The 24,339-nt window shown below is 38.8% G+C and overlaps 1 protein-coding gene across 1 annotated transcript in view; it reads right to left on the bottom strand.

Annotated features, from left to right (window-relative positions):
• St3gal6 (ST3 beta-galactoside alpha-2,3-sialyltransferase 6) overlaps window positions 1–24,339 on the bottom strand; it is a gene marked incomplete in the record, with an annotated part of 52,318 nt that overhangs the window by 12,252 nt on the left and 15,727 nt on the right. The window contains 5 exon segments of the mRNA XM_013515120.1: window positions 1,880–1,943; window positions 2,934–3,037; window positions 12,419–12,496; window positions 15,351–15,450; window positions 22,030–22,217. Of these exon segments, the coding sequence (XP_013370574.1) occupies window positions 1,880–1,943; window positions 2,934–3,037; window positions 12,419–12,496; window positions 15,351–15,450; window positions 22,030–22,129 (446 nt within the window).

Raw genomic sequence — 24,339 nt, 5'->3', positions numbered from 1 at the left:
CCTGGTATCTTTTCTAAGTTGTTTCCACTAGACTAGTCCATACCCTCTGTTGGTCCGCAAGCTCTCTGTCATGGGCTGTTCTCATATGTGTCCTCCAAACTACTCCTGACAATCCCTTCTGTTTCACTTATTAAAGAGGTTGATTACTGGGTTCGCAAAAACAACAACAAAATGTCCCAACCTTTCTGGTAGTGCCCAGATAGAGGGAGAATATATTGTAGGGATAAAATTTGAGCTGAAAAATGGACACAGGCTGTCGTAGAAAGTGGGGGCAATCTCAGTGACTAAAGGGCAAAGAGACAGGAGTAGCTACACACAGCAAGAAGGGAAGTAACGTCTGGCCAAGGCACACACAGGTGCTTGAACACCTGCAGGAGGAAGGGTATGAAAGCTACTAAATAAAGCACAGTGCAGTTCTTACATAAAAAACCAGGCAAGAAGGAAACTTCAAGTCACATGCCCTCAAGAAGCTAACAGGAGCACACACTTACAGCACCCGTGATCCTTACAACTATTTGTAGATATCTGCTATAAATATTTAATGAGGGGGCTGGGGATTTAGCTCTGCGGCAAAAGCGCCTGCCTGGCAAGCGCAAGGTCGTGAGTTCGGTTCCCGGTACCGGAGAAAAACCAAAAAAAAAAAAAAAAAAAAAAATTTAATGAATAGCTTTTCTCACTGATAACTCTGGCCCTGGAGTGAGACATCTGGACACTGGAGTTAAGAGCTACCTAGGTTCACCTCCTAGCCCTGGCATTTGCAAGCTACAAAAAACTGTGTATCTTTGCCTACACTCAGTTTCTCTGCTTACAAAATTAAAACTGATTTAAAGCACATATCCCAAAGGTTTATACAAAACAAAGCTTTATAAAACAGAGCTATGTAAAACATTAGGATGGAAAATATATATAGCTGCTCATAGTATACAATCAAAAATTTAACTGATTGGAATTAAAATTATAACAATCTAAAATGAAACAACTCCCATTATAAAATCTACCCTTCATTAATCTTAGTGCCTAAAAGATAAAATCTACCCTAGATAGACCCAAACTATTTGTAGATATTTGCTACAAATATTTAATGATACTTCTAATACTTCTTGAGTGCAATTGTCCACTATTTTTCTCTGTCAACTACCCCACCTTTTGCACCCACCTAGCAGCACCTCTATTCTCTTGGGCAAGAGGCAAAATTCTACCACTTTCTTTTTTGCAGTAGACCAGTCACATCTATAGATCACAACATGCTCAGGCAGGCCCATGGGTCAAGTTGTAAAGTGTAGCTTAAAACTACCTCTGTAAAAGAAGCCTACCTGTCAAGAATTCTGTCTTGGGCAATTCAGTTTCTATGGGCCACCCTGGTAAAAGTTTCTGAAAATTAATTTGCTTTTGTAGTCAGAAAATTTATATCTAAGCAAGCTGCTTCATTTTTAAAAAATATAATTCTCAATGAGAAGGAATAGAGTTGCTTCAAAAACACAGTAATCAACCTCTTTAACAAGTGAAACAGAAGGGACTGTCAGTAGTAGTCTGGAGGACACATATGAGAACAGCCCATGACAGAGAGCTTGCGGACCAACAGAGGGTATGGACTAGTCTAGTGGAAACAACTTAGAAAAGATACCAGGGTTTCACATGGCTTGGGACCAGTACTGTCCACCAGCAAAGCTCTGCAGAATTGTGAGTTAACCAGTTATGTGGTTTCTAAATTAATTTTGCAGTTTCTATGAAACGTAAGAACAAAAATAGCTATTCTGAGTTTTACTTAAGCACAAATGCTATGAATTTCCCCAAGTAAATACATTTTATATATCTCAGGGCACATATTTTGAACCACCTTAGCTAAAGCTTAAAGTCAGAGAGAAGAAAACAAACTCACTTGTCAAACTCATCGAAGAGATCACAACTCTGAAGTTTTGAAAGAGCAAGTCGAAAATATTCCGCTAGAAAACAAATGAAAGGTTGTGAGTAGAAGATAAGCACGGCTCCTTCGTAACCCACCTTGACCCCTCCCCACAAACCCGTTTCCAGCTGCTACTGCCACACTGGATTTTGTGCTCGCTTCAGCAGCACATACACAAACTTGATTTAATCTGTGAGAGGTTAACGATACAAGTGCAATTAGCCCACACGTTCAAAATGCCAAATGCTCTAAAAACACCTCTCAAAAACCCCAAAAGAAATAAAATGCTTTCCCTGAAACCAATCATAAAAAAGTAATAGAAAAACTAGCAGTATCAGATAACTCTGAAATTGACAGAATAATAAGTTTAAATAGACTGTCAGTCCTCCGCAAAATATTTTAATAATACAAGCTAAAAACAAAACAAAAAAACCAAGATTAGTTGAAAAAATGAAATCTAATTCACAGTACTAGAGGCCTATCATCTATTGGGTTTTTAAGGTTACTCCAACATCCAGAACGTAAAGTTCTGTCAAGCTGATCACTTCTCAATGAGCAGCAAGAAGTGTTTTTGCCATTAGCAGAAGGATTAATTCTCTCTAAATACAACCAAATTACATTAAATTTAGTTAAAATATTGATCAAGAAGTTAAAGCTTACTGACAAAATAAAACAGGTGAAGAGGTGGAATGGAAGACAGGGAAGAAGCTCACTGACAGGGTGAGCTACTAATTCTGCAAGGGGACAGTAAGGCACCAGCACTCAAGTAAGTCCAACTGAGCAGGATAAAGTAAAACAGTTTTTCAGGACAACCAAAATCTACATTTTTTATTCTTTGATTCCATTCTGCCTCAAAGAGAGTGGATGTTTATGTTTTAAAATATAACTCCCTTCATTCCATCTCAAAACTAATATCCCTTAAGAATCATGAGGAAGGAGAAAGATTAAAATGCTTTAAACGTATATAAACATGGTTCTCATCAAATACTGCTTAAATTTAACAGGACAAGGTAAAAATAATACTACTGACCTGATGTTTTTATCCCATAGGGCAAATAGAATTTATTGCTACCAGAAATGGAAGCAATCTTTTTAAAATCAGCTGTACACAGAAAAGGGTGAAAGTGAGGAAACCTGGAAAGGAACAATAATGAATGATTATATCAAATGCCTACTATATTTTCAGGCTTTTAAGATCACAATTAAAAGTAACTAATATATAGATCATGTTGCATAATTATTTTAAAATTCCTGAAAAATGATTTAAAACATTATTTAAATTATACACATGAGATATGCAATTGAACTACATGCTGGAATGGAAATACTTCCCAGGTGCTAATAATTTTAAAAATTATCATATATATGAAACGTTAACTATAAAAGCAAAAATATATAGAAAGTCAGATGCCACTAGAACCCAACTCTTTTCTAAGGTTGTTAGGGTTAGAGAGGAAATTTGATGAACCGAGGAAAAGCTCTGCTTCTGGGGCAGTTCTACCTCGTTTTTTAGTGCCTGGTAAAAAGTATGATGTGTACCAAATGACTGAATGAATTTCAACTCTGAATCAATTTTTATTAAGTAGAATATGATTAAAGAGAAGCATCTTAAAGAGCCATATTAAAATGCTACTTAAATGCTATTTCCCCACCAGAAGACGACTCTGGTCAGATGCTGCAGGACAGATCTAGACATTCCTCACCACAGTCCCCACATCCCATCTTCCCTGACATACCAGTTCTGTGCTTAGTCTGAAAGCTGCAAGTAGATATCAGATTGGTGCTGGGGCTTCCCAGGGACAAAACAAAAATAAATAGCAATAGAACAAGAGTGAAGTAGCTCCAGTTGTTTCTTGGTTTTTTTGTTGTTTTTGTTTTTGTCTTTTTAAGACTGGGCTTCACTACATAGTTCAGGTTGAACTCATGTTGTAGCCCAGGGTAGCCTTGAACTCACAGTGATCCTCTCTCCTCAGCTTCCCAAGTGCTGGGATTACAGGTGTGCATTACCACACTTGGCCTAAAATAACTCAGTTTTACCCTGGCTTGGTTGCTTGTGAGCCACTAAACTTGGGCAAATAATTGAAGTTCAATGTTGGCAAAGGTGAATACGAACTGACATCGCACCCAAGTGAAGAAAACGTGGCCCTCCTCGCCCTAAGTGTGCCGCATGTCTCAGATTTCAGTTGTGCTACTGGCAGCAGATGCAGGGTCAGACAGCCCGCAGAGGTCATTTCTGTATCAGTGCTGGCCCCTTAAGTTCAACATCTGCTTTGGAAGGAGAACGTATCCGGTCATCTGATTCAAGCGTGAGAGACTTCCTGGGAAAAACCATAACCTAGATCACTGCACCAATAAAGCGCTGTTATTCTTTGGAGTTAGAAAGGCAGTCTCTGACATTACGAGTGGTCAGTGTCTGTTTCCAGTCTGATCTTGTCCTTGGTAAAGGACATTTTACTTCTGAATAAAATAATCTGAAAAGCAAGGCATCATGTCTCAGACACAGCAAGTGCTCAATAAGCATTAGTTTTATCTGTAATAATTACATTAATTATATTTATTACAGTGTAGTGTATTACATTATAGCACGTTGTATCACATTACATTCTGGGATTGTCATTCCTGCAAATGTCTCGTAAGGTAGGTGCGGTAACTAATCTATGTCAAGAGAAACACCGAAGCTACGAGAAGGGAAGTAACCTGTGTCACCCACAGATGACAAGGCTGCAGTCCCCAGGAGGCAGGCCTAATTCTAAGGGAAGGCATCCTCTTCATGCCCTTCCAGGCTTCTGAGCACAGCGTCTCCATTGTTCCTGGGTTTCCTCTCTCTCTGAGAAAGAGGCACACTCCAGGGGACTGTCTGCAAAGAATACGGGTTGCACTGCGAACACAAATCTACTCGTCCCTTCAACTCCAACAGCAGCACAGTCCCGAGTCGCTGCAGTGCAGCGTCCTGCAGTGCAAGAAGGGCCGCCGGGTCACAGTGCACAGCTGGCAGTGGGGAGAAAGACGGGGAATTCTGCTGAGAAGCAGGAGCTGGGACACCCAGACTCGGCTCCGGTGGCCCCTGAAAGACAGTCTCAGCCCTAAATACAAAGGACTGGAAGCACCCTGCGGGGCTGCAACAAGCAGAGTAGCCTTAGCCCAGCAGTGTAAAAAGGCAAGCAGCCCCGGCCTGAGTACAGTAAGGGCACTCGCCCTGTCCAACAAGCAGCGTGTAAGAGGAGTCAGTGGTGTGGAACAGAGGCAGCTGTGCAAGGTCCACAAGCAGCCAACCGTACACAGGTCTTGGAGCAACCCTTGGCTTGTCCTACCCGAGGGCACCACAGCAACTGGGAGAGCGCTGTAGGGGCAATCACGGTGAGAAGTGGACATGCAGAATGCCGTTTGGCCTAAGACACCTCCCCACAACCAGAGGCCAAGATCAGCTCTACACCCAGCACAAATCCTACTGCAAACTTGGTGGGACTCCATGGCACATTTCAGGGATCCAACCTGGACATTACCACAGAACTGTGGATAATGGACGGACTTCATTATTTTTCTTTTTCCTTGTTTGTTTGACTGGTTTTCCTTTTTCTGCTGGTTGGGTTTTTTTTGTTGTTGCTGTTGTTTGACTATTTACATTTCTTATCTTTTTGTTTTCTTGTATTTGTCTTTTTTCTTCCTTTCCTCAACTATCTTGATTTTTATGACATTTTCATGTGAGTGAACCCTACCTTTTCTCTTTCTGGTTTGCTTCAATATTCTTTTGCTTTCGTGTGCTCTTCTCCAGTTTCCCAAAACCTGGGTGATCATCCTTTGCCCTCCAGCCTTGCTTCTACTATATTTGTCCTCATTCATTCCTGTATGTTGTCCCCTATCCCTCTTAAGTGCCCCCACACACACATCAGGTAAAGATTGCTCTACTAAGGAGAAACACACTGCATACAAGTTCCTGGTATATGATGGTTTCTGTTATGTAACTACAGAAATTGCTGCTGTAGTTTAAGATACCAAGTTAATAGTTCCCACAATTTGGCAGTAGTGATGCTGTGCTTGATGCTATTGTTATTACTAACAATGCTACTTCAGCTAGGATGTCAAGCCCGTTATAATCAGGTTTTCACCCTTTTATGATAACACTGTGATTGTCTGGGGCCATAATTATCACCACAGTCCAGTACCAAAGGACTGGGTGCTAAACATAATAGATAGCAACATCTCATCTTTAATTAATTGTGAAGGTAGGATCTTGGGATAGACACAAAGATCAAGAACCACCTACACCTAGAAGATACCTATGAGGAATACACTTCCTAAAGAAGCCTTGATACTAGTGATAAAGCTATCTACCATAAGAAATCTACAACCATCAACAAAGAAAAAAAAACAAAACAGAAAATAGAAAATGACAGATGCCAAAGCAAAACGAAACCCCAGACCTGCACCCCACCCTGGAGAAGTACAGAGCACAATGCAACAGAGAAAATCGGAAGCCACTCACTGGAGATTTCAGGAATGATAACAACAGAAGTGAAAAAACCAAATGGATGAAGATAAATAAAAATAATGCCCCAGGTTTAAAAAAAAAGATGATCAAAATAAAAGACATTAGAACAAACAGATTTTTAAAATACAGGAGCTTAGGAAAACAATGAAAACTGTAAGTGCCAAACATTTATAGAAAGAAATGAAATCCATGAAATATATCCAAATAGATATGCAGGAGATTAAAATTCCCATTGAAAGTATGCACAGCAGATCGAACAAAGGCAAGGATAGATTATCGATTCTAAATGACACAACTGTAGTTAGCGACCTTCAAAAGAAAGGTATCTTAAAAATACCAAGGGACCATTAAAAATCAATCCAACAATCACAAGATGAAGCAAAGAAGAACAATGTAAGAATGACTAGAATCACTGAGAAGGATGGATACAGCACAAATGCCTAAAAACCTCTTCACAGAATTGATGGTAGGAAACTTCCCAAACGTAGATAAAGAATTTGACATACAAATCAGCAAAGCACATAGAACTCCAAATAGCAATAAAAAAAAAATGTACACCAGGGCATATAATAATCAACATTCCAGAAAGGTGGCACAAGAACAGAATATTAAACGTGGTTAGAGAAAAACAAATCACCTATAAAGAAAAGCCCATCAGAACCACATTGGACTTGTCAAAACAAACTCTCAAATCCAGAAGAGCTTGGAGTGAGGTATTTCAAGCCCTAAAAGAAAAAACCAAGATTGATGTATTCTTGAAAACTATCTTTCAAAATCAATGGAAAAATAAGATACTTGCAAGACAAACAACATCTAAAGAAAGTCATGACCATTAAAACCAACTCTCCAAAATGCTGTGAAGAATAGTTTAGAAAGAGATAGCAAAGACCACAATCCCCATAATACCACTGGAAAGAAGCCAACAGGCAGGGAAAGCAATTAAACAGGAAAGACAGGAAGCCAACAATAAGAAAATAATATGAGAAAGACAAGCCAATATCTATTACATTACAGCCATCAATATACATGGTTCAATTCATCAATAAAAACAAACACTGGCAGAATGGATCAAGAAACAGGACCCAATAATATGATGCATAAAAGAAACACATTTAACTCAAAAAGAAATTCACAGACTAAAAGTCAAAGGATGGAAAACAATGTAACAGAAACGCTGAAAAAAAGCAGGGGTAGCTATTCTATTTGCAGATAATGTGAATTTCAAGTACAGACTTCTCAAAAGAGACAAAGAAGGTCACTACATACTTGTTAAGGGAAAACTCCAAGAACAGATAACAATCATAACTATATATGCACCAAATACTGTTGCACCTAATTACATAAAACAATCATTTTTGACATGAAAAATCCAATGAGCACTAACATTGTACTGGTGGACATTAATATCACATTGTCACAAATAACACAGATCAACTAGACAAAAAGTCAGCAAAGAAATATCCGAACAGAACCAACCTGTGAACACGTGGACTTACTAGATATCTACAGAGTGTTCCACCCTACAACAGAATATACAATCCTTTCACATGCACATGGGATGTTGTCCAAAACAGACCACATACTACTTCACAGAACACACATAAATAAATGCAGAGAAACTGAAACTATTTGATGCATATTATCTCACCACACTGCAATGAAAATGGAAATCAATGGCAAAAGAAACCACAAAAACTACATAAACACATGGAAATTAAACAACACCCTCCTGAACAACCAACGGATCACAGAGGAAATTAAAGAAACTAAATAGTACCTACAATTAACTGATAATGCTGATAAAACATACCACAATTTACTAAATGCATGGAAAAAGTCCTAAGAGGGTAATTTATAGTGGTTAATTCTCATATCACAAAAACAGAATGAGTTTCTCCCTAATGAACACACAGGCAAAAAAACCTCAATAACATAGCGGCAAGCAGAATGCAGTAAATTATTAAGCAGATTATACACCATGACTAAGTAATATTTATTCCAGGGATGCAGGGATGGTTCAAAATACACAAAACAACAAATGCATTATACCATATCAACAGAGTCAATGACAAAAATCACATGATGATCTCAACAGAGACAGAACAATCATTTGACAAAGTCCAACACCCTTCATGATAAAAACCCTACAAAGAATTGGAATAGATGGTCTTTATGTCAATCCGATAAAAGCCACCTATGACACACCAAAAGCCAACATCATACTAAGTGTAAAAACCTGAAAGGTTTCATTCTAAAATCAGGAATAAGACAAGGACGTCCACTATCACCACTCCTATTTAATATAGTTTAGGAACATTAGCCAGAGCAATTAGACAAGAGAAACAAATAAAAGGAATAAGGATAGCAAAGGAAGAAGCTAAATTGTCATTATTTGCAGATGACATGATGCTTTATGTAGAAGAACCCAAAAACTCCACCACAGGATTTATAGATTTAATAACCAAACCCAGTAGTATAGCTGAATACAAAGTCAGCACTCAAAAGTCAATAGCATTCCTGTACACAAACAACAAACTCAATGATAGAGAAATTAGGGAAACCACACCATTCACAATAACATCCAAAAAAAAAAATATTTAGGAATCTATTTAACAAAGGATTTAAACAATCTATATATTGAAAATTACAGTACTCCGAAAAGGAATTCAGAAAATGCAAAGTTATCTCTTGCTCATGGGTAGGAAGAACATACTGAAAATGGCCATACTCCCAAAACTGTTATACAGATGTAATGCAATCCCAATCAAAATACCATTAGCATACCTTACAGAACTAGACAAAATATTCCTAAAATGTATTTGGAACAGAAGAGTCCTAGAATATCAAAAATATTTCTTGGCAAAAAAGGCAAGGCAGGGGCATCACAATCTCTGACTTGAAATTATACTACAAAGCTACTGTGATAAAATCAGCATGGTATTTGTTATGGTTTGTGTCTGCATGTCCCCCCAAATCCTCATGCAGTCATGGGGTGGGCTTCTATTACAGATTTTTGATTGATCCATAGTCCAGTGCTGGGATTATGTGTGTGAGTGCTACACCCGCCCTGGGGCAGATAGTTTGCTTACAGTGTAAGAGAGGGAAAGAGGCTGCTTGTCACGGCTTCCCCTTTTTGCTTTTGTTGCTTTGCTGTGAACAGTTGCCCTCTGCCATGTGCCACTCTGCCTTGGAGCCAGCCAAGTATGGACTGATCTCCATGAACTGTGAGCTAAATAAACTTTCCTTCCTTAATTTTGTGGGCTGGGCATTTTGACCCAGCAACAAGAGAAAAGTACTTAAGATAGTACTACCAAAAACCAGACCTGAGGATCAATGGAACAGATTAGAAGATGCAGACAGAACTCAAACACATTCAGCCATCTTATGTTTGACAAAGGGGCCAGATGTCCACTGGAAGAAACAAAGATAGCCTCTGTAATAAGTGGTGCTGCAAAAACTGGTTTTTCACATGCCAAGGATAAAAACTAGACCCATGTCTATCACCATGCACTAAACTAGTCAAAATGGATCAAAGATCTAAATATTAAAACAGAAACTTTAAATCTGCTGGAAGAGAGAATAGGTAGCACACTTGAAGACATGGGTGTAGGCAAAGATTTCATGAAGAAAACCCTGTCACATGGGGAAACACTACAAGGAATCAACAACTGGGACCTCACTGTATTAAAAAGCTTTTGGACAGCAACACAAATCATCAACAAAGTGAAAAGATTATGCACACAGTGGGAAAAAATTTTCACCAGCTGTCTCTCAAAGGACTAATACCTAGAACACATAAAGAACTGAAAAAAATCAGATTCCCCAAATTTAAAGATCCAATCAAAAACGGGCACCTGAGATGAATATACACTTCTCAGGAAAAGTACAAAAGGCATATAAATATAGGAAAAAATGTTCAACATGATTGGTCATTTGAAAGATGCAAATTAAAACAACACTGAGATTCCCTCTCACCCCAGAAAGAATATCTATCATCAAGAAATCAACCCATAACAAATGCTGGTGGGGCTGTGGGAAAAAGGAACCCTCTCCACAGTGGTACAACCACTATGGAAATCAGTGTGGAGATTCCTAAAAAAACTAGGATTGCAGGTCCCATTTGACCCAGCTATACTCCTTCTGTGTATTTTCCCAGAAGAATTAAAGACTTCATACCACAGCAATATATGTGCACCCATATTTATAGCAGTACAGTTTGTAATAGGTAAATCTTGGAAACAATCCAAATGCCCATTAACCAAGAAATGGATAAAAAAGATGTGGTATTTTTATTCAATGGAATAGTACTCAGCCATAAGGAAGGACAAACTTGAGACATTTCTAGGCAAATGGATGCACCTTAAGACCACACTCAAGTGAAATAAATCAGACACACCTGTGTCAGTATCGCATCATCTCCCTGGGGTGAGAAACTGAAAGAGTAGATAAGGACCAAAATGTATAATAGATACTGTGAACTAGGAAGAAAGTGTTTGAAAGCAAAGAGGAACTAGGGAGGGAGACCGAGGGACATAAGGAAGGGAAAAGAAAAAAGATTAAAGAAGGATAAAATGGAGACAAAGCTTTGTAAATGAAGAAAAGGGGGTTGAAGGGAGGGAAGGGGATTAGGAAAAAAAGGAATCAAGATAGAGCATACACAGGTACAAATTTCCTATGATAAATATTATCATTGTGTATACCTAAATTGTACCAATAAACTTAATTTAAATAAACTGCAAATTTACACACTTGGTAATCACTCTTGCATAAATAAATACTTTAACCTTTTTTGGGTTTTCTCAGAAAGGAAAATAGCTTTTCCACTAAAGCTATAGAGTGCCTTCATTCTAGAGTAACATTTTAACCTGTCACCCACCACCTATGTGTGGCTTGTGCAATCAGCTGTGTGAATCATGACCAGTATATTTTTAAACTGAGAACAGAACTGAACATACTATATCTTGAGCAGTAATAGTAAAACTTTTTTTCTTCTTATAACATGTGTACTATGTTTCAAAGTAAAATGTATTTATTAGTATATGAATCATGATTTTTAAAAACAATCTTAAAATGTTCTAGTTTTGCAGTGCTCCTAAGGACACATAGCCAGGGATAGACTACACATAGCCATAGGGTCACATGCAAAATGTTGTACCCATACTTTTCTAGACAGATGACTGATTTTATAGGAATCTGTAGCCATAAAAGGTTAAGAATTTATAATGGAAAAATACAGTGAAATAATAAATTATGAATTCTGACTGGTTAATGAAAGAAATGCTAAAAAGTTTATACCTTTCTACACAATTAGACATGTCTAGACCAGATGGACATTTTTTTCTTGTTATCTAAAATAATTTTTATCAGCAGTTTGTCAAAACTGAAGTAAAAAGGAAAAGAATATTTATGGATAGAAAAGTAAACTATTTACTAGTCCTGACAACCACAATATATAGTCACTATGTAGTGTACACAGATTATTATCTGCAGTCTATGTAGTTTACCAAAAGTCAGTAAAAACCAGAGAAAATTACTCATCATAAGCTTTAAACCAGAGCCAAGGAAAAAGAAACCATACAGCAGTAAGACTGAAAAGTAGCACAGGATCAGGGGCATGAACAAATCCTAAAGAACAGCTTTTTTATGACCGATATAAATAAGACCTCTCTAACCTCACCTGTGTGAAAAGAATAATGGTTTACTTGAATTCTCTGATGCCTGTTCTTAAAATCTATGCAGAGTACCAACCAAGAGCATAAGAAGAGGTAAGATGGTCAAGCTCTTTCTTAAAATGAGTGTTTGGAGCTGGGGATATAGCTCAGTGGCACAGCGCCTGCCTGGCAAGCGTGAGGTCTTCAGTTCAATTCCCGGTACCCCAAAAATAAATAAATAAATAAATAAATAAAATAAAATAAGGTGTTTGCTTTATGCTGCTAAGATTTGTATGAAAAAGGCAAATGGGAAAGATGATCAGAAACACATTTTTAGACATTTTGTGTGCCACATTTTGTTGGGTATATTCTTACCTTAGAAGAGAGGCAAAAGCTGGCTTTGATAAACAAGGCTGGATCTTATATCTCTGCTTCATTTCCAGAGGTGGTACCCTAGGAGACAAAAATAGTCAGAAACTAGAACTGGGCAGCCTGCCCAAAGGGAAGCAAATTCCCTGGGAACCTACTCCCAGCTGCCACGGACAGGCTTCCCAGGCAGCAAATAAAACTCCTCCCTGTGCCCCCGAGATATGACAGGACCTTCTCCAAGTCCTGCACACTTGAGGATTTGTGAGTATAAGGCAAGGAGAGTGGAAAAAGCCAAGGTGACTCTCGGACCAGAAATTCAAAGGATTCTCAGAGAAGGGTAGGGTTACTGCACCGTGGAATTTAAAAACTAGGTTCCATTTTAACCAGGTTCTTTGAAAAGCTGAGAAACCAATCATACCCTAAGCGCAAATAGTTGGCATGCTTTGTGGCATGCCCGGGACACTTACAAACACCACAGAAACACCTGATCTGAGCAGATCCAACAGACCTACGCTTTGTGTTCTTGGGGGCTCCAAGATCACACCACTTACGTCTTACCTAACCCTCCTGTATCTGTGGCCCAGGTGAGCCCTGTGTGACCCCTGAATGGATTACTTGTCTCCACAATTTAAAAGGGTTTTGTGAAACTCGACAGAGCACAGGAACAAAAACAGGTCAAGGAGGCAGGAAGGCAGGATCCAGAGTTAGTCAGGAAAGAGGAAAAGAGCTTACTATGAGAACTTTAGATGATAATCAATTATGTAAATGCTAATAGTTTTAAAAACTTAATATTAACTTCTATAATCATCAGGGTTCAAACTGCAAGAAAAAGACTAAAGCCTTCACGGAGAGACACAATTTACAATACTACAAATACAAAACTCTCGAGGTTAGAACTGCTAGTTCTCCAAAGTAGGAGGCTTCTAAAGTTCTTATGCAGGAATACATCTTACAGATGCAATAAACAGCAAGGACCTTCCGGTTTCTATTTAAGGAAGACACACAAACATGCTGCACTAGCTCACCAGACCACACTGAATGGTATTTAGAGGACAAAATGAGGTATAGTATTTGATTTTAAGATACTGAGGAGACAAACTGTGGGCAGCTTCTAAAGCACAGACAATCATCTGTCATAAACAGTTTACGGAATCAAGTTCACGTGCCAACACTTACCGAGGTAACTTCCTAGGGCACTCTCTGTGAATGGAGCAATGTGTTGGCTCAGTCTGGCCATTCCCCAAATTCTGATGACAAACGACTGCTGCATTCAGACCCACTTTATTAGCTTTTCTTTTTTTACCATTTCCTCTGTGACAAGCAGTAGGATCTCAAGGAAAGCAGCAATTCAGTAAGCGCTCTTTTCTTGTTTCTGTCTTTCACTGCCAGGTGTGGCACAGATGGGGGACAGACCCCTGTGATATAATACTCGTTGAACGTATAATCGGACTTCAAAGCTCCCTAGCACAACATTTGGGTCCAAATCCTCAAGCTCTAGAATCAAACCCAGTCATCTACCTGAGACGGGTTTTTTTCCTAGTACCAATTTACCTAGCTTCCTTCCATGAAAAGCATTACAAATTTTTAATGACAAAATTAAATACAGAAGAATCAATTTTTCATCTAGTGTGTATAAGCCAGAAACATAATCTAAGATCTGCTATTGAAACGCTGACATAGAATATGGACCTTTTGTCTAAGACAGCTGTCATATGATTTATTTTGATTTAATTTTATATTGCCATCCATTTACCATTAAATGTCATCAAAACTATTCCTACCCAAAGGACTGAAAATGAGGAAGAGGGTTGAAAAAAACTTACTTATAGAGGATTTTTCTGCAGTAAAATTATCTGTGCCTCTTCCAAGTTTTGTAAGTGGTATTTTAAGTCAAAGCTATTTTTAAAAAGGCATACATCAATCACCAGATATTTTTAAATAAAGGAAACTAATCTGTAGCATGTGGATTTTACCAACATTCTCTTACGCATGCATGTTAGGCTCTAAGAGTCGAATGCCACCGAGTCCAAGAATTACTGGAGAAAAATTACTACAGTAAGTTCCCAACAAACAAGTTCCTTTCCAGGAGAACGTTCGTAAGTCAGATTCGTTCCTCAGGCTGACAGAGTCTCACACACCTCTGACACGAACGTACAATGTGTGCTGCTTTGCACCTCCTGCCTGTCCCTCCACATCACCACTGCTCTTCTGTTGCTTCCAGACGTCACGGGCTCTGACTGAGCACTGTCCTGCTGTACACACGGCACTGTGCAGTGAGCACACAGCAGCACAGCTGTGACAGACACATGGCAGCTACTTCTGCAGTCTGCTCACATCTAGAGAAGTCTGGGATGCCAAACCCATTCCTATCTGTCAAAGTGTGCACCTGAAAGTTCGTAAGTCAGCGACCTGCTGCATATGAAGAGACTGATATGTCCCAAAGATGCTCAGCACGACTACTTCACTGAACAGTGAATAAGAACCAGGCTTACTTATCAGTTTTTGAATTGTTAAGAGAGATAGCTGGGTATGCCTGTGGCTCACGCCAGTGATGCACGCCTGTAATCCCAGCTACTCAGAAGACTGAGGCAGGCGGATACTAAATTTGAGGCCAGCTTTGGCAACTTAACAAGACCCTATATCAACACAAAGTAAAAGCACTGGGGGTGTAATTCAGTAGACCACTTGCCTAGTATGCATGAAGCTTTGGGTTTAATCGCCAGAACTGACAAAAATAAAAACAAATAAATTGTTAGTGATACAATCTATAGGATACTAGAATGTGAGACTCCCAATTTATAACAGAAAACTAGACCAGATTTAAAATGTTACAATGTTTCAAGGTGGTTTTTTTTTTTATATATAGGTCCTTCTAATATTAGTGTACATGTGAAAGACTAGTTTGGGAATTATGTTTAATAGCAAAAATGGAACTTACCAATAAACATTTGTTCCCCATAATATACAGTGCAACACATAATAGAGGAAGACAGCGCTCAGGAACATGGCCACAAGGTAGCCTCTCATGGCTCGTCCACCTGCAGTACAGAGAGGGAAGTCCAAGGAAGGGGTCTATCACACAGACGCATTTTTAAAATGAGTCAAATGTGTATAAACTATAGCAAATAAACACACAGAAGAGAATGGAAGAAAATAAGACTTGTAATTCTGAAAATATTTATTAAACGTGCAGAGAAGAGAATACTTTTTTCTGTCTCTCCTCTTAACACAAACATGATGTGTTTTCAGAACAATATCTTATTCTCTCATCTCAAAGCTAGGGACTTCCTTACAACTTCCCATCTTAGATAAAAACAAAGAATTTTCCTTCAGAACAAAATTTTACACCTCTACTCTATCTAAAACTTTTTCCAGCAACACTGAAGAATACCCATTTTCTTGCTCTCAACAGAAAGTGAATATATACCTGCAGATGCGAATAAACATTTCTACAATGCCTGACATTTATGTTATATAACTTTAGAGTCCTAAGTTAGAAAAACAAAAAACTAATGAAAATATTTCCAACATACTCAATTTCTATACATTTTGAGATGTACCTACTTGATCTTTTGATATAGGTATATTTAGCTAATTACTTGCTTATTTTGACACTAAACCAGTGGTGCCGTGTTTAGTGCACATTTGTAGACAAGACAAAAATCTGGAGGAATACAATCCTCTCTAGAATGTAAATGCAAAAAAAACTTTATTTTTTTAAACTCTATTATTTTTAAAACCTCAAAAACATGTGCATTTAGTACCCCCCCCCGTTTTGCTTCGAAGCAGAAATGTAAAACCCATACTTTCATATGTAATGCAATGCAAAAGACAAACTGAATAAACGGTTCTGTGCTAGATCCTGTATTTCAATGTCTGTGACTTTGAACAGGTACACTACTCTCTGCTTGCTTACCAAGCTTCTGTTTCACCTGAACAAGTGCATCTGTCACTCTTTTCACTCCTCTCCATGTCTATTAACTTTGGTCGAGGCACTGCCGCTGAGAAAGTACAAGTCTGGCCAGCCATATTTTTAAATAATGTAATATTGCCTCCCCTTTAATGATAAATTCAAACAGAAAACTTAAACCACACCCTTGCCTTCTGAAATAGAATACACTAAACAAAATTGCTTTTCTTGATAATTTAGGGTCATCTTAACAAATATCACAATCATGCTGTGCTTTTTAGAGCTCAGACTGCACCAAACCAGGGCATGGAGCTATTTGCTAAGCAATCCTACACTGTAGTGATTATCTGGTTGCTCTTCTCTTACTGTCAGCAATTACTCAGAGTAGTCACCACTCCCAGATGCCACTACAATAAATTAGTCAGAAATGATGGCCACGTCAGGAGAAAACAAATACACAAGCAAGTTAAATGAGAAAACCTTGGTTTGCACATACTTCTACTTCAGTATACGTAATTCCTATGAAGAGTCAGCACTGGTTGCCGAATCAGAAGACATGACTCACAGCCTGAATCCACATGATGCTTGGGGGTGAGGGTGCTTAGGTCCATCAATTTGCTTGCTGCAACCTGAGTGGCCTCACATGTTTACAGCTGAGAATATACCCTGCACCTCACTGGGTTATTACGCTGTCGTGGAAAGCAAGCCACCATGGGCCAAAACAGTCACCAGATGACTTGCTTAAACATTCAGACTGAACATTTAAATTTCCACTAAGAATAACATAATTTACGCAAATAATAAATAAGGATGCAAGTTCCCACTGTCAGCAAATTTTTCAAAAATGTATTTACATCTAAGATAAAACTATGTAAAAGACTAAAATATATCTTTACATCTAAGTGTGTATATCTAAAGCCCTAGAGAAAGAGTTCAGTTATTTGTACCTCAGTTTGCTTACCTACCCCCAAAACACACTCCTTGGGCAATCTGTGATTTCACAGAGCACAGAGCTATGGGTGAGATTTTTGATGGTTGTTGTTTTTCATTCACTAATACGTAAAGAAAGCAAAAAAGTAAGAAAGAACATTCTTTTTCCTTCAAAAAGTAAAATGACTGCATACAACAAGTGGAAAAACTTTAAGAAGCTGCACCACTCTCTAGCACTTCGTGGCCAAAATCAAAGCTTTGATATTCACGTTGCAAAGTAGACCAGGGCCAGCCAGGATATCCCTCGATAAACACGTATGCTTGCCCTGTGCGCTCACAGGAAAAGCCTCCCACAAACAATGAATTCTCTAACTCTGATTCTGTAAAATGACCATTTTGCTTTGAGTAAAAGCATTCAAAGGAAAACCAGCTTGATTTAACACAGGGCACATGATTTTAAAAACACAGTCTCAATTACCAACACACACAAATTTGAAGACAGTGATACTGACCATGACAGACGTTAGCTTTTCGGTTGCTGATGCTCAAAACCAGGGATTCTACAACATTCTTTACCAAGTTTATCAAAAAGCAATTATTCCTCTAAAGTGTGCATACAAGACAGTGAAGGAGAGCAGAACCCACTGGCAGAAGTCAAATGTTCATTTCTTCTAAAACTCTGACCTGTAACCCAGTGTATGAGTAACCTATATAAGCTAAATTAAGCTCAATCATGGCAACCACTTTTTCCTCTTTAATATTGCAAGTATACTCTATTTATGAGGACTTTGAAGTTCACAATAAGTTTGCATGTCCAACATTTCACATAAGACTCAAAATAGGCACGTTAAATGAGTGTGGGGGTACTTGTCTTTTGACAAATGAGGAAACTGAAGTTTTCTACCACTGTCTCAGATCACACAGTTTACGGGAGACAAAAACAAACTTAGAGTCTGATCATTTCTTAGCATGCTATTTCTAGTGTCATCCTGCTATCTTAAAAGACATGAGGGGGCACCCAAAGGACGTCTAATCTAAGCCTTTCTTGTGGTAATCTTGGTCCCTAGAGGGAACACTGAAGGGGAGGGTGCTCTAAGACAGTATTCAAAGGTTAGCACCAGCACGTGATCAGCATGAGCATTCCTAGCCAGATGTAGTGGCACACACTTGTAACCCCAGCACTAGGGAGGTACAGGCAGAGACAGGAGGATTGCTCTAACTTCGAGCAGGACCAGGGCTACACAGGACCAGCCTAAACTATATCTAAACTACATAGGGAGATGTGGTCTCAAAAAAAAAAAAAAAAAAAAAGAGGCACATTCTTAAGGCCCTGCAAGCATCTTCCAATTTGGTTCTTATGCAAATAAAAGTTTGAGAATCGGTGCTCTGGAATATATTACAGAACTGTAGAAGGGACATGTAATGTAACAGTAGGTAATCTAACAACAGCGCAAGTACCGTGACAGTAAGCGCTGTCTGATTTCTCTATGATTTTATTTCTATTGCACAAAGATGCTAAGTAGATAGTTGCTGAATACAGTTACAGGTCCTTGGACTAATCTGCTCTGGATTAACTTTTTTTAACCAAAACCAGCCAATGAATAAGGGCTGTAATGGTTGATTTGAATGACTGAGACATATGAGTGGCTACCATGCACCGAAGCATATAACAAATGCTTCAAATAGATTATCGCATATCATGCTGACAACCACCCTGTGAGGGAAGTAGTGAAGTTCTGGTTCACATTTTAGACATGACTTTCCTGAGCTGACAAGTAACAGGACTAGGACTCCAATCCAAATCTACCCGATCTGAAGTCTCTGCATTGTACTGACCTTCCTAGACAGTAGAAGCGCAGCTTCCTAAACATTTTCTGAGTTGTTGTATGCAGTCATTTTACTTTTTAAAGGAAAAAAGAATGTTCTTTCTTACTTTTTTGCTTTCTTTATATATTAGTGAATGAAAAACAACAAAACAACAAAATCTCACCCATGACTCTGTGGTCTGTAAAATCACAGATTGCCCAAGGAGTGTGTTTTGAGGGTAGGTAAGCAAACTGCGTTACAAACTGAGTTAAGTTTCCACAAATAAGCGCAGGACCATTCTTCTGACACCAGACTACACATTACAGAACAACTCTCTAATTTGTCAATTCTACCAGCGCCTTAAATGGTATCCATTCAATATAAATTGGGAAAATGGAGAGAAAATGGTAGTGCTTTTAAAATAAATTCTGCTGAAATAAAACCCTATTCCTCCCAACCCTGTCCTTTCTAAACTGCCTCACTCTCCTGGTCAATGTTAGCATTGTTTATAAAAGCAAACATTATGGACTGGTGCTTGAAAAATGGCCAGATTTTTATTTTCAGGCTCTCCTCACGCTTTCTCAAACCAAGGGGAATTTGTTTTCCTAACTAGCTTTCAAAAAAATGTTCAGCAACAATTGTGGAACACTGCTCCAATCACCATATATAAAAACCCAGTGGCTTTCTCCACTAATGTCATACAACACCGTGGAAGAAAGAGCTTTGGCATTTTTTTCAGGTGCTAACCCCTCCTGCCTGGATTCTCTGTCCCATTTCTTCTTGACCTGGTGCAGGCATTCCCTAATGCCTACTTGCAGGTTCCGCCACCCCAGGTTCCGGGACTGATCCTGGTCCAAGGGGAGCGAGCCTAAAGAGCTGTGGACTCAACCGTTTGGTAAGGTTCCTGAGGATCCCATGCTGACCCTGGCCCTCTCATGCACTCAAAGGGGGTTCTAGCAGCTGGGTCTTTAAAGTGTATCACAGCTTTCTCATATCTGCCTTCTCTCAGCCACCTCAGCAGCCCTACAGACAAATTTCCAATTTTTTGGTAACTAGGATCCTAAACCATGTCCCCATGCTCTGTGTGGCAAACCCTTCTTATGCCTATTTCCTCAGTGACACAGGACTTAATCCTTTTACTAGTCTTCTGTCATACCCAGTGTGCTACTGTTTAACAATGTCATGGTTGGTGTCCAGATGTCCCCCCAAAGCCTCATGCAGTCATGGGGCAGGCTTCTAGAGTTTATGATTGGTTCATAGTCCAATGTTGGGATTACGGGTGTGAGTGCAATACCCGCCCTGGGGTGGGTAGTTTGCAAACACTACAAGGGAGGGAAAGAGGCTTGCTCTCCAGCTGCTGCTCCTCCCTTTTGCTCTTATTGCTTTACTGTCTTCCACCAGCATGAACTGCTGCCCTCTGCCATGTGCCACTCTGACTTGGAGCCTGCCAAGTATGGACTGAAACTTTCACAAACTGTGAGCTCAATAAACCTTCCCTTCCTTAATTTTCAGCATCAGGTATTTTGTCTCAACAACAAAAGAAAAGTAACCAAGAACATGCAGTCTAGCTCTCCACAACCCTGTGCACACCTGCATTTCTTCCCCTCAGCCAGATGCCCACGTTCGTGATTCACCTTTCCACCCTACGACGAGGCCCTGCTGACGCCTATGTCCACTCAGCCATCTCAGAGGGCTTCCACTCAGGTTCATCCTGTCCTCAGCTCACAGTAAGCCACACTCAAGGCTGGAACGTGGCCAACAGGTCTTACATCCTGCCCTCCTTCCCCTTGGCAGAGATAGTGTTCAGTTTGTGATTATTCTCTGCAGTCACATACCCATGAGAATAAGCAGAACAAAAGACCTCTAGCTTTAGCTGTGCCCTGACGTCTTGCTTTTGGTCCAGCCCCAAGGTCCTCAAAGCCTAACCCTCTACACCTCACCATTCCACACAGGCCAAGCTTTAATGCAGAAGTGCAGGGTCCCACAGGGACAGACATAAAGGCCTCACTCCTCATCTCACAATTCTTTTTAAAGCATAGTTCTTATTACTAACCGGATGGCCCAAACGTGTGGAGGAAGCCTCTCATACAACAAGGACCTCCATACTCTAAAAGTGATGAGCACGGAAACAACAGCATAGTTCCTTAAGCACTTAGTAAATGCCAGCACAGCACACCCTTCTGCCCATAACAATTAAGTCAAGGGTATTATTACCCCCATGCTAGAGATGTTTAACACCCAAACCAGTGGGCAGAATTCAAACTGAGGTCTAATTTCAAAGCCCATATTTTTAAATTGCGTATTACAGAAAACTATAATTAATGTATTTTTTACTACAACAGTATGAATTTAACTTAATAATACCTTTAAATTCACTTAATAATACCTTTTAAAAATAAAGCAAGGGAGCTTGGATGAAGTAATTCACTGGTAGGGCTTTGCATGCAAGAGGTCATGGGTTCAATCTCTAGCACCAAAACAAAGAAACAAAGGATGATACCTGCTAAATGTATACATTTACTAAAATACACTTATTAGAAACACTAAACTATGTGAAACTATTCAGCTCACAATTAAAGAGATAAACATTAAGGAATCAGGAATCTGGTAGATGAAATTTTCTGCTGCAAGAATCTGAAAATTCTGAATAGTCCATAATTTTAAAAAAAAAAGAATAGCACATGAAGAATTAAATGATATACACTATTATATCCAAAAAAACTTAATTTATGTCTGAAGTTCCAACTGTTGTGATACGATATAAAAATTAAGACAAAAAACCTCTGACATCACTTACTAAATTAACAGAAAATTATAATCTGATTTATGCTTCCCTCCAAAGAATAGATTTAAGAAGTTTCAACAAATTGGACAAGCTGTATAAATCTGACTGATTGCTAAGTACACAGCTGTTTTCTTTCAGCAAGGCAGAAAGGGAACATGCATAATTAACTTTCTTTTCTTTGCCTACCCCAATCCTTCAGCGAATGCAATGATATGCAGCCACACACACCCTTCTCTTTCAGTCTGTCAAGAAAGCTGGTACTTTCACCAGATTGCATTCTGAGCATATGTAGACAGATCTATTCATCTAACGAATCCAAGCTCTCATTGCCAAAACAGATGACCAAGTCTTCCCTCTGAAAATGGGTGTGCTCACTGCAAAGAATACAAAAAGGTCAGAAATTACATTTCAGCAGAATTCTGTTTTTTAATAGCACAGCTGGACACACAAAAATCATTCAGCTAAGAGCAACAACTATACTGCATGCTAAAAATAAATGAGCAAAAGTTCCTGTTTTCAAGATTTCTTACTTTAGATTCAGCCCCCTTGCAAATAAGGAAGCTTTCAAAGGAACTTATGCTCCTCCTGTTTATTCAGGTTTTCTCCCAGGGACCTACTTCTTCTCTTAGAGTGGAAATTTACTCTATTTCCTCACACTGAATAGGTAATAACTATGGCTTTTTTTTTAAATTCACTTCATTGAGATAAATTGTTTATGCAGTAAAATTCACTACCTTCAAGTGTACAATTTGATAAATTTGGAGAATGGATGCAATCATATTGACAATCACCAAAATCATGATATGAAATGTTTCCTTTAACCCAGAAGAGTTCCTTTGCCCCTCTGCAGGAAAACTCACTTTCCCTAGTCAGCATAGTTTGCTTTTGCTAAAAATTTATATAAATATAATCATATAGTATGTATCTTATTTCTGGCCTTTTTCAGTAGGCATAATTCTTTTGAAAAAGTCCATGTTGCAGTTTATACAAAAAGTTTATTTTTTTGTAGCTAAGTGACATACTATTTTGTGGCTATACCATAATGTGTTTATCAATTCACTAGAAAACAGGTATTTAATTTCTTTCCAGTTTTTGGTTAGTGTAAATAAAGCCACACTAAACATTCAAGTCCTATTCTTTAGGTGGAAAAATGTTTTCATGGGTCACAAAGCAAATATATGTTTAACTCTGTATGAAGCCTTATGTTATATTTTGGTGCCTATTTCTGAAAAACAAATGTTTTTCAATCTCTTAGCTAAAATTTTAAAAAATCCTACCTAGCTACTCAAATTATTGACACTACTAAATAACACAGCTTACCAAATTAAGAATCTTAATCTATTAATATCAGTAACAGGTTGTATATGTCTGTGATAAGACATAACTAAAATGTATTCCACGATACGAAGAACAGAGTCCACAGTCTGTTGAAAGAGCCAAGTTAAAGGGGCACCTCAGTTCATGAGCTCAATTCTTCCCACCATTCTGGTCACAAACCAAACTAGATGAGAATCGAATCGAATTCCACGGTTAGGTTCAATGTTGACCCATGGGGAAATCTGATTTTGTTCACATTCAATTTGATTTATGATCAGTTCACCTCAAATTCATGAACCATGGTACCGCTGTATATTAATTTAAAATAATTATCTGTTATAAGAAATAAAGCAAAATATTTTAGACCCTTGTCCTCAAAGTGTGGCCCATGGGCCAACAGCACTGGCACCTGGAAAGGGGGCAGACACACAGCGTCTCAGTGCCACTCTCCGGACTACTCAGTCAGGGCCTGCATTTACCAAGATTCCCTGAGAAACACTGCTGGAAAGGTCAGCAAAGACAGAAACTGATCCCATGAAGCGGACCAGGGTTTCACAGAAAGTACAGGAATTTCTTTGGAGGGGGGGATTATTGTAAGTCCCATGCTGTATTTTTTAAAAGTCTTTAGAGTTTGACCTTTTAAAATTTCCAATTAACAGAATTCTCTCTGAAGAAAGTAGCCAGATTCTCTGAAAATAAATGGCTTTCAGAGAAATTTCCCGAAGGAAATCCTAGGGACTATTTTTGGTTTCACTGGAAGTTCCCTGAACATTGTCCTTCCCACACTATTTTCGGTTTCATCCCTCCCTCTACTCCCAGTATGACTATGACATCACTGGTAGTTTTGAAAGGAAATACTGAGGACTTCTTTCTTCACAACGTACTCACAGGGCATTTATCTGATTGTGCATCTTGTGCTGATTCACCGAAAAATGCCAAACTGACCAAATATTTATAATTGTACTTCCAATTACTGCTATTTACAACTTGGATCTATGAACTACAGATTGTAGAGCTGGAAAGACTGCAGGAGTTGAAAGGATTTAGACACAGCGAGGTTTTATATACTATATTACAAAAGAGGCAGCCAAGATTGTAAAAACTTTTAGAAGTTTTCACAGGTGATCTTGCCATGAAGCAATGGAACTGACAACAAGAGGGCATCTTTTTCTGGGTTTT

This window comes from Chinchilla lanigera, unplaced genomic scaffold (genome assembly GCF_000276665.1).
Source record: "Chinchilla lanigera isolate Chin_1 unplaced genomic scaffold, ChiLan1.0 scaffold00026, whole genome shotgun sequence".
Taxonomy (NCBI): Eukaryota; Metazoa; Chordata; class Mammalia; order Rodentia; family Chinchillidae; genus Chinchilla; species Chinchilla lanigera.
This window is presented reverse-complemented; position numbering and strand designations above follow the sequence as displayed.